Source organism: Cololabis saira, chromosome 5, assembly GCF_033807715.1.
Source record: "Cololabis saira isolate AMF1-May2022 chromosome 5, fColSai1.1, whole genome shotgun sequence".
NCBI lineage: Eukaryota > Metazoa > Chordata > Actinopteri > Beloniformes > Belonidae > Cololabis > Cololabis saira.
The window spans coordinates 45,343,210-45,354,368 of NC_084591.1; the positions used below are offsets into that span (position 1 = coordinate 45,343,210).

The window sequence follows — 11,159 nt, forward strand, 5'->3', positions numbered from 1 at the left end:
TGAGCCAGGAGATGTACCTGGTGAAGGAAGTCTGGGCATCCCTGCTGAGGCTGCTGCCCCCGCGACCCGGGAACGGACAAGCGGAAGAAAATGGATGGATGGATCGAGATGAGATCCAATGAAGTATCTGACATGTTTTCTTGTTTCATATAAGGTGTGAGTGCATAGATAGCAAGACAGATTGCAATTTGTAAATATCTTGAGTCAAAAACAAAGCAAGAGACAAATAGAATCAAACATTTTATTGTAGTATATTTCACATCATATTATATGATTAGAAACAAACCATCAGCTGAGGTACTTTACTCAGCTACGTCTTTTCCCTGTAAACAAAAAAGAGAGAGCTCGGATCATCCTTTTTTTTAACTCTGTGTGTCTGTTGTATATAGGGGGTAGTGGGGTTTGTGTGAGTGGTGGTGGTGGTGGGAGGGGTTGGGCACTGTTTTAACTTTTTAAATTGTACAGTTTTTAAACATGTTAAGCACTTTGTGCTACATATATGTATGGAAAGTTTAATTGATTGATGATTGATTGATTGGTTGATTGATTGATCAGATGTATTTGTCTGGAAATGTAGTTTTTGCTCAAATTTATGAAGCATGGGGCAGTCAAAGTGATACATTCAGTCATAATTTGTGTGCATATTCACCTTGCCAGAGTCACGGCTCTTTACTCTCATCTTGTTGACCTGAGACTCTGCAATGTCAGCACGCTCCTCAGCCTCCTCAAGCTCATGCTGGAGCTTCCTAGACTTGGACAGATGACTGTTGGCCTGCTCCTCCTTCAATGCAAGAAAGAGTAAAACAGTTTAAAGAAGTCAAGTAACCACCCACATATGAAGGGTGATAAAATTCAAGTTAGAAATGTGGTTTGCCTTACCGCTTCCTCAGCCTGCCTCTTGTAGGCCTTCACCTTGAGCTGCAGTTTGTCCACCAGATCCTGCAGCCTACTAACGTTTTTCTTATCTTCCTCAGTCTGTGGTAGAAAATGTCAAATTGAATGTAAAGGTCACTTTAGTATTAGAAGTAGACATAAAAGTAATGCACATGTTAAACATGAAAGTAGTTTTACCTGATAGGTGAGCTCCTTCACTCTTCTCTCATATTTGCGGACACCCTTAACAGAATCTGCACCACGTCTTTGCTCAGCTTCAACCTCGCTCTCCAGCTCACGCACCTTCAGAAAATCAAAGAAAGCATGAATTAGATGTGTGTTTTGGATGTTTTGACAGATTTTTTTCTTATAATTCATATCAATTCATATAATCTCAAAACTTATTCTCACCCTAGACTCGAGTTTTTGGAGCTGCTTCTTGCCGCCCTTCATGGCCAAGTTCTCAGCCTCATCCAGGCGATGCTGCAGGTCCTTAACAGCAACCTCCAGGTTCTTCTTCATCCTCTCCAGGTGAGAACTGGTGTCCTGTTCCTTCTTCAGCTCTTCAGCCATCATAGCAGCCTAGAAAGATCAATATTGTTTTCAGAATGTTGGACAGTTCAGCTGTAGCATTAAAGAAAAACAAACAAAATGTAGGCCCACATCAGTGATGGCCTTCTTGGCCTTGTCCTCTGCATTCCTTGCTTCCTGAACAGTATCATCAACTTCACCCTGGATCTGAACCAGGTCACTTTCAAGCTTCTTCTTGGTGTTGATGAGGCTTGTGTTCTGAAAAATCAAAATTCAACCCAGTTATCACAAGTGTGATGTAATATTCTGAGATTGTGCTATTAAGAAAAGTAAAATGAAACATACCTGAGAGTGCAGAAGTCCGACACGTTCGCTGGCATCCACCAGTTCCTGCTCTGCGACTTTGCGGCCTCTCTCTGTCTGTTCCAGAGCAACTCTGAGTTCCTCAATTTCTGCCACTAAGAGACCGTTTCTGCGATCCACCATAGCAGCTTGTTCCTTGAGGTCCTCCTGGGCTCTGACAGCATCATCAAGATGCAGTTGAGCGTCCTAGGTGGAAAAAAAGTAAAAACTTGGAGGTAGATTCCTCAACATTAGTGAAGCTCAAAGTGACATCACTGTCTTGATACATACCTTCAGCTGTGCCTGAACGTTCCTCAACTGTTTCTGGGACTCAGCAGCCTGGCGATTGGCATGACTCAGCTGAATCTCCATCTCATTCAGATCTCCTTCCATCTTCTTCTTGATTCTCAGGGCATCGTTCCTGCTCCTGACCTCAGCATCCAGAGTGCTCTGCATGGAATCAATCACCCTCTGGCTGTTCCTCTTGATCTGCTCCATCTCCTCATCTTTCTCTGCAATCTTCCTGTCCACCTCACCCTTAATCTGGTTGAGCTCCAGCTGAACACGAAGGATCTTAGACTCTTCATGCTCCAGAGTTCCCTAACAATATAAAAAAGGAAAATATTACCTTGTCTTGACACCTTTTCTTTTTTTTACTCAACATTAGTTTATGACTTAAGGTTTTATTTCAGACGATCTGCTCGGATAAAACTTCACCTCAGCTTCCTCCAGAGCTGTCTGGATCTCAGACTTCTCTGTCTCCACCTGCTTCTTGGCCTTCTCCAGCTCATGGATGCTCTTGCCAGTGTCACCAAGCTGTTCAGTCAGGTCAGAGATCTCCTCTGTAGAGAAATGTTTGATAACCTTTAGTATTGAGATGTAAAAGAGAAATAGCACAATGCTGACATGCTGATAGTCTCATTGGAACTCACGTTGGAGGTTCTTGTTTTCACGCTTCATGGTCTCCAGCTGATCCAGAGCTTCTTCATAAGAGTTCTTCATCTTGAACAGTTCAGTGCTCAGAGTACGAGCCTCCTTCTGAGCTCCTTCAAGCTCTGCCTGACCCTCCTCATACTTCTGTTTCCACTCTGCCAGCACCTAAATAACAGTTTGTACAGTTTAGTTATTCATCCATATGATAAAATGTAATTCATGTTAGCATAAAGTCAAAAATATTACCTTATCAAAGTTCCTCTGCTTCTTATCCAAGTTGGCAGCCAGCCCGTTGGCTCTCTCCACATCAATCATGAGGTCCTCCACCTCACTTTGGAGCCTCTGTTTGGTCTTCTCCAGAGATGCACACTTGGAGTTCACAGCCTCGATCTGCTCCTCAGCTTCCTGAAGACGCTGGGCCAGCTTTTTCCTTTACAGAAATAAATGAGAGAGTAATAATCACATGGATGGATACACATGTGTAAGAGCTCTTTATTATAAAATGTGATGCACATAAATGCTAATGTTAATGTGCTAATGTTTCATTATGAGACATTTTTGTTTGATTCTTACTCACTTGGATTCCTCAAGCTCCTCTGTGCGCTGGATGGCATCAGTTTCATACTTAGTTCTCCACTGAGCCACCTCGCTGTTGGCCTTGGACATACCACGCTGCAGCTCAGCTTTGGCCTCCTGCTCCTCCTCAAACTGCTCCCTCAGCAGGTCACAGTCATGGCGGGCTGATTGCAGTCCATGGGCAAGAGCATTCTTGGCCTGGTTAAAACATTAAATCAAGTCATTGAATCAAGTTTCCTAATCATTGACATCTCATACCAATATACACTTATTTTTTAGAGCGTTTTTTTATACCTTGACCTCCTCTTCAACGTGTCTCTTCAGCTCCTCAAGCTGCTGGGTGAAGGCCTGTTTGCCTCTGGTCAGCTGAGAAACAAGACCCTCTTTCTCCTCAATTTGACGGCTGAACTCACCTTGTGTGAAAATGATTATCAGAGATTAGTTTTTGTTCAGAATCTGGTCAGACACTAAAGTTATTTGCAGTAAAATCCTGTGTTATAGATACCATTTTCTGTGAGGAGACGTGCTTTCTGTGCACTCATGTCATTGTTCTGACGCATGTTTTCATCATTCTTGGTCTTAAGTTCACTTAATTGGTCCTCAAGAGTACGGCACATCTTTTCAAGATTTCCCTAATGTTGCGAACAAAACAAATTCTGTTAGATCGTATTGAATCTATAATTCCTTCTATTTTACATATTAAAGTACATGTGAAATATGGGTGTACCTTTGCTTTAGCAACAGCCTCCATGTTGCTGGAGAGGTCGTCAATCTCCATCTTATATTCACTCTTTTCTTTCTCAAGCTTCTGCTTGACACGCTGCAGGTTGTCGATCTGCTCTCCCAGCTCAGCAACGCTGTCGGCCTGCTTCTTGCGCAGAGCAGCAGCAGTGGCTTCATGCTGCAGAGTAGACTCCTCAAGGTCACGACGGAGCTTCTGGAACTCAGCCTCGCGCTTCTTGTTCATCTCAATCTGAGCAGCAGTGGCGCCACCAGCTTCCTCCAGCCTCTCACTGATCTCCTCAAGTTCCCTGGAGAGGTCAGCTCTCTGCTTCTCAACCTTGGCACGAGCAGCGCGCTCCGCCTCGATTTCCTCCTCCAGCTCCTCAATACGGGCCTGTTGGATGCAGATGTGTTATCTTCATTTCATTCAAATGTGATAACGGTGGAATGATTGGAATATCAATGAACAACACACCTGAAGCTCCTTAATCTTCTTCTGAAGCTGTGCACCCAATGACTGCTCATCTTCAATCTTGCTGAGGAGCTGGCTGATTTCAAAGTCCTTCCTGTGTGAATGATAATGTTGTATTTTAAGATTTCAGACCCACTTTTAACAGCAATGGATGTTTTGACTGGCATGAACGACAACCTATATTATATTACTTTTTAATTTTCTCATCAGACTGCTGCTTGTCATTCTCCAGATCCATTATGGATTCCTGGGCCAGTTTCAGATCTCCTTCCAGCTTCCTCTTGGCTCTCTCAAGATCCATACGAAGCTTCTTCTCTTGCTCCAGAGAACCTTCAAGCTAGAAATCGATAGGGATTAGTCATTAGCAAGGTTGGGAAGAATCTTGTTTTTCCAATCAGTGACTTTTTAAACTTACATCATCAACTTGTTGCTCAAGCTTGGTCTTGGACTTGGTCAGAGTGTTGACTTTGTCTTCCTCCGCCTGCAGGTCATCAAGAGTCTGCTGATGAGCTTCCTGAAGAGCTTTCTTCTCCTTGGTCAGTTTAGCAATGCTCTCATCCTGAGAGGCCATCTCCTCAGTCAGGTTCTTCACCTACATTTGCAAGAAAGATGTCAATATCACACAACTTCACGAATTTGAATTGTTATGTGATCATCTCAAATTAAATGTATGTGTATAAACCTTGTTCTCAGTGGCATGTTTCTCCTTTTCCACTTTGGCCAATGTAAGTTCCAGGTCATCAATATCTTTTTTGAGCTCAGAGCATTCGTCCTCCAGCTTCCTCTTCTTTGCAGTAAGCTCAGCATTGATTTCCTCCTCATCTTCCAGTCTCTCAGTGGTCTCTTTGAGTTTGGCCTCGAGTTGAATCTTGCTCTTGATAAGACCCTCGCACCTCTCCTCAGCATCTGACAGATTCTCTGATTCCTGGTTTACAAGGAGCATTCCAGCATTACCATTTCAGATACCTAATTAAATTAATTAAAAAACCCATCACCTCCCATGTTATTTACTTACAGATGCCACTTGCAGCTGCAGATCGTTCTTCTCCTGCAGAATAGACACCATCTTTTCCTCCAGCTCCTTTTTCTTGGCCAAGGCATGAGCAAGGTCTGCTGTCATCTTCTCATAGTTCTCCTTCATATTCATGAGCTCCTTCTCAGTCTCAGCACTCTTCAAGAGAGGCTTGATCTTGTAATAAACCTTCATCCATGGCCAGTGTTTCACATTCATGAATGAGCGGATATTGTACTGGATAGTAAAGATGGCCTCCCTGTAGACAAGAAGTTGCTGTTATAGACCAGTGTCTCTTTATAATTCATTCAACTGTGTGTCCTGAACTTTGTTTTTTTTTACTTGCCTCCTCTCCATCATCTTAACAAACTCCTTTCTCATGACGTAGCCACGGCAGAGAGCCTGAGTCATTGTGACCAGAGCTGCCAACTTTTCATCTCTCATCTCCTCAAGGGTACCCAGCAGACCAGCCTTGAAGAACACCTGAACAAACAACTCACTTAATCAGAAAGGATACATTTATTCCAAATACTTGACGCATTAATTTGTTTTGATTCTCCTCCTTCAGATCACGAGTAGCCAGTCACGAAAAGGGAGTGCTTCGATTTAGATTTTAAGGCTCGACTTAAACAGTACATTTCAACACATTCAACTATCACTTTTATATGTAAAATGTAGATTGATTTCAAATCTGTTTGGAGCTGTATCATCTTTATAGTATCATCCAGAGTCATTCATGTCAATCATCTTGATAAGCTGAAAATGTCAACTGTTTAAGACCTTACCCTAACATTTGTGCAAGGAGCCAAAGAACATAATAAGGTGAAAACAATATTTGGATCCAAGCATCTTAACTTCCTTAAGCATATATTTGCAACTGGAACACATACCTTGGTGTGTCCAAATCTGTACTCATCTTGAGGAACGTCAATTGATCCAAGCAGCTTCTCAGAGGCTTTCTTGTTGTCAATGAATTGACCCTCAGGGATGACACTGGCATTCAGTACCTTGTATCTTTTGTGAAAGAAGGGAAGGTTAAAGTCAGCAGTCGTTTATTATAGTTCTTTTTGGATTACCCTTTCATTAACCAAGTGATTATACCTCTGTTTGAAGTCAGCATAGAGGATTCTGCTGGGGAAACCTTTTCTGCAGATTCTGATACCCTCCAGCACACCGTTACACCTGAGCTGGTGGATGACCAGGAAGTTCTCCATCAAGCCTGAAGAATAACTCTATCAGTTATGTCTGCAAATATAAACCCCATGAATCAAACTCAGACACACTTAGAATAAATATGTCTTTTGTACCTGGAGTCTTTGACTCATTGGGAATGAGGCAGCGCACAAAGTGAGGATGGGTACTCCTCAGGTTGGTCATCAGCTTGCCCAAGTTCTCCTGTAGGTACAAATTAGGGGATCTTTGTTATAAAAAAGTGACTTTAAGTATGAAAAGGCATTACATGTGTTACTCCAACCTCACCCTGAACTGTGATGACACAGTCTGCATAGAACCACCCTTCTTCTTTCCTCCCTTCTTGCCAGCCTCTGTTTTTCATAAGATAATTGTTAATGTAAGGTCTCCATTAAACAATGACACTTAAAACTTGCTACTCAAATACTCAAGCTTAGTTTGATTAAAATTCATACCCTCAGCAGGAGGAGGAGGATACAGGAGAGCCACCAGTTTGCATGATGCCTTTCCATAGAGCTGCAGAACAGACTCATTCAGGGGATCCTTGTTCTTGTCCAGCCAACCACAGATGTTGTAGTCCACAGTTCCAGCATAGTGCACCAGGGAGAAGTGAGCCTCAGCCTTGCCCTTGGCAGGTTTTGGCTTCTCAAAAGCCTTGTTTTTGCCAAGATGCTGGTCATACAGCTTGTTCTTGAAGGTATTGTCATCGGCCTTGGGGAACATGCACTCCTCTTCAAGGATGGAGAAGATGCCCATTGGCTTGATTACAGGAGGAAAGAACAAAGAGTAATCAATTTCCGTCTCTTTCTGTTATGATAACACTTGGATAAAATTGAATCATTATCTCAATGTTTACCTTTTCAATCAGCTCAATACAGGCAGCCAAGTCCATACCAAAGTCAATGAACTCCCAAATGATGCCTTCCTTCTTGTACTCCTCTTGCTCCAGAACAAACATGTGGTGGTTGAAGAACTGTTGCAGTTTCTCATTGGTGAAGTTGATGCACAGCTGCTCCAATGTGTTGAACTGTGAATGGGCAAATCAACTTTATCACTTTTGAACATTTTTCCATGAAGAACAAAGGATAATATATTATGGGAGTGATATCTACATCAAAGATTTCAAAGCCGGCAATGTCCAGGACACCGATGAAGTGGTTTCTTGCTTGCTTAGTGTCCAGCATCTGGTTGATACGGACGACCATCCAATCGAACATCCTGCCATAGATGGACTTGGCCAGGGCAGTGACAGAATTATTGACCTAAAGAGAAAATACATTTTTTTTAATTAATAAAGATAAATGCTGGAAATAATATGGACTTGTAATACGTAAAGAAAGAATAAAATGAATATTAATATCTCTGTTTCTTCATAAAGTTTACAATATTAAATGGATGTAACATTATAAGTCTGATCATAGGATGTCTTATTTTACTGGCTGGTGTTTACCTGAGGTACAGTCTGCCCCTTGGTGACAAATTCATTGCCGACCTTCACTCTTGGATAGCACAATCCCTTGAGCATATCAGCAGAGTTCAGGCCCAACAAGTAAGCAATCTTGTCAGCATCTGAAAAGAGTAATTTATATTCAACACAAACAGAACTGAAGAAATTCATAAGAACTTAGCGGTTTTGATGCTTGTATAACACATGCACTTACTCTCTGTGCCGTCAGGCTCAGCCTGCTCCTCACGCTGCTTCTGCTTGAACTTCATGTTACCATGGTGAAGCACAGCACCAGTCAACTTGTAGATGCCCATCTTCTCCTCTGCGGTGAAGCCCAGGATATCAATGGCATTCTGATTAAAGAAAGAGTCCATAAGAAATATATAGTCTTCAGTGCATGATTTTAAAAAGCAGATTCAGTTCAATTCTCCTGAGGCTTCTGATGCATCTATTGATATCTTAATGATAAAGATGACTCACATCAGTGGCGTCTAGCTCTTCTTTGTCATCAATGCTGGCTACAGTGATCTGACCCATGCTGCACATGGGGAAGTCATAGGGGTTGCTTGTGATCAGAGACATTTCTGAAAAAAAAAGAAGAATGGAGACATTTTTAACACACTGTTTAAAATGATGTCACTAAATTTGTTTGACGTTGTGTAGCAATTAAGTCTTACCAATGATCTCTGGTTTGTGGTTTGTCATCATCTGGTAGAAGATGTGGTAGCCTCTCTCATCAGAAAGCTGGAATGTCACTCTAGACTTCTCCAGCAGGTCTGCAAATATTCACATGCATCAGTTTGTTTAGTCTTTCTCACCTTTTCACTTTGAATGGAATACAGTACTTACATGTCTCAATATCAGCACTAGACAGTTTGCCAGTTGTGCCGAAATGGATCCTGATGAATTTACCCTGTTTTGAACAAATGAGTAGTTAAAGTCCCTCTACATTTTTAGAGTGTACGGAGGTTTGTAGAAAGAAGAAATCGGTTTATACTCACAAAACGAGAAGAGTTGTCATTCCTAATAGTTTTGGCATTACCATAAGCCTCCAGCAGGGGATTGGCTGCAATGATTTGATCCTCCAGCGACCCCTGTACACCAGGTTTCAGAAGCATATTAGAAAAGGACCTATTTTCCTGTAGGTGTCTTGTGATATGTGAAAAGTTGTCATCATAACTTACCTGCATTTTACTTGTTTCCTTCGCCTTACCCCCACCAACAGAGATTGTAGCAAAGTACTGAATGACACGCTTGGTGTTCACAGTCTTTCCAGCACCAGATTCTCCACTGGGTATAAACACAGACTTGTGGGTATTTGTTCTCACAATCGTACTAAGATTGATATTCAACAGTTGTGATACTTACGTGATCAGGACGGACTGGTTCTGCCTATCTGTGAAAATGAAACACAGAAACATTCATTATTCATGTCTGCCGCTTTCATAACTAGAAACTAAATCTCCCCAGTAAAGGACATACCAGTAAGCATGAACTGATAGGCATTGTCAGAGACGGAGAAGATGTGGGGTGGAGCCTCCATACGCTTCTTGCCTCTATAGGCAGAGACGACTTCGGAATCGTACACTGGGAGCCACTTGTAGGGGTTCACAGTTGCACAGAACAACCCAGAGTAGGTCTGAAAATGATCAAAGAGATAGTAATGTAACGTTAGACAGCTTTTCCTGCGAGCATAATAATTCTCATAGTGAGATTGTCTTACGTAGATCATCCATGCTGCATAACGCTCTTTGAGATTATACAGCACAGTGGCTTCATTGAGATGGGTCATCATGGCCATGTCCTCCATTTTGTCGTACTTGGGAGGGTTCATTGGATTGATGTCATCTTCTTTGACTGTCTTCTCCTGTAGCAAGGAATTTCTCACTGTCAAGAACTGTATTTTTAGTTACTAGTTATAGTGTACCTTAGTGCACCGACCTCCTGAGTGTCCAAGACTTTGACGGTGACTTTGCCACCCTCTTTCTTGAGGATTGTTGCCTTCAGATACAGTTCTTTGACATCAGCGACATAGCAGGCAGTCTTGGCATCAAAAGGTCTGGTCTGAGCCTCAATCCTCTCCTTTTCTGGCTTACGAAGGTAAATGGCAGCTTTGCCATAGAGGGCCATCTCCGCGTCCGTACTCATGGTGGCAGCTTATGTCTGCGAGATAACAAAAGATTGTTTTCCCATCTAACTGTTTAAAGATTTACCTCTTTTTAGTGAGCACTGGGGGAATCATATTTATCAATCATATTATATACTAGATACATATACTATTTTAAGATAATTTGTATGTTAATCACTCCAAATGTTCAGAATTCCATCTTGTTATCCATCCATCCATTATCTATACCCGCTTTATCCTTTGCAGGGTCACGGGGGTCTGCTGGAGCCTATCCCAGCTATTTTCAGGCGAGAGGCAGGAGTTACACCCTGGACAGGTATCCATTCCATCGCAGGGCCACATATACAGACAAACAACCAGACACACTCACACTCACACCTACGAGAAGTTTAGAATCACCAATTAACCTAGCATGCATGTTTTTGGACTGTGGGAGGAAACCAGAGTACCCGGAGGAAACCCACGCAAGCACGGGGAGAACATGCAAACTCCACACAGAAAGACCCTGCTGGGCCTGGGAGTTGAACCGGGGACCTTCTTGCTGTGAGGCAACAGTGCTAACCACTAAGTTATTGTGCTGCTCTTGTTAATTAATACTTGTTAATTCGTACTTTTCTGCTTTAACCTAATATTTAAAGCAAATTATCAAATTATCAAATTATCAAAATTGTATTATCAAAATGATCAAAATTGATTTCCATACCTGACCCTCTCTGTTACAAGTCTGATGTAGTCTTTAATTCTGTTGAAAAAGACAAAATGTACTTAATTTAAAGGTTTAAAAAGTCTTTAACATTTCTCAAACATGCAGCCGGTCAGGTAATAGATAAATATTTTAAGTAATGAGTAAACAGCTCTTAAAGAGAGAGATTAAACCTACCACAAGCCGGAGTCTTCAGGGATCTTCTACCACACACTGCTGCGTTGACTT

At 42.0% G+C, this 11,159-nt stretch overlaps 1 protein-coding gene across 4 annotated transcripts; it reads right to left on the reverse strand.

Annotated features, from left to right (window-relative positions):
- Nucleotides 1-227: 227 nt before the first annotated feature.
- On the reverse strand, nt 228-11,159 carry LOC133444460 (myosin heavy chain, fast skeletal muscle-like). 4 transcript variants are annotated; one of them, XM_061722264.1, is made up of 41 exons: nt 11,109-11,159; nt 10,932-10,970; nt 10,042-10,263; nt 9,824-9,967; nt 9,583-9,739; nt 9,469-9,496; nt 9,285-9,390; nt 9,102-9,194; nt 8,950-9,013; nt 8,778-8,876; nt 8,581-8,684; nt 8,315-8,453; nt 8,104-8,222; nt 7,766-7,915; nt 7,510-7,680; nt 7,109-7,412; nt 6,942-7,006; nt 6,770-6,857; nt 6,564-6,681; nt 6,353-6,476; nt 5,805-5,945; nt 5,466-5,717; nt 5,133-5,375; nt 4,866-5,042; nt 4,642-4,787; nt 4,454-4,544; nt 3,983-4,372; nt 3,761-3,887; nt 3,550-3,668; nt 3,257-3,453; nt 2,926-3,109; nt 2,679-2,844; nt 2,464-2,588; nt 2,038-2,346; nt 1,750-1,953; nt 1,537-1,662; nt 1,285-1,455; nt 1,072-1,176; nt 880-975; nt 650-781; nt 228-323 (listed from the first exon to the last, which is right to left on the reverse strand). In XM_061722264.1, the coding sequence occupies exons 3-41, from the start codon at nt 10,246-10,248 to the stop codon at nt 303-305; spliced, it is 5,802 nt and encodes a 1,933-aa protein (XP_061578248.1). In that variant the 5' UTR covers nt 10,249-10,263; nt 10,932-10,970; nt 11,109-11,159; the 3' UTR covers nt 228-302. The 4 variants fall into 4 exon arrangements, with proteins under 4 accessions (XP_061578248.1, XP_061578246.1, XP_061578247.1 ...); XM_061722262.1 differs by having other exon boundaries at nt 5,466-5,721; nt 5,809-5,945; nt 9,102-9,390; XM_061722263.1 differs by lacking the exon at nt 228-323 and having other exon boundaries at nt 608-781.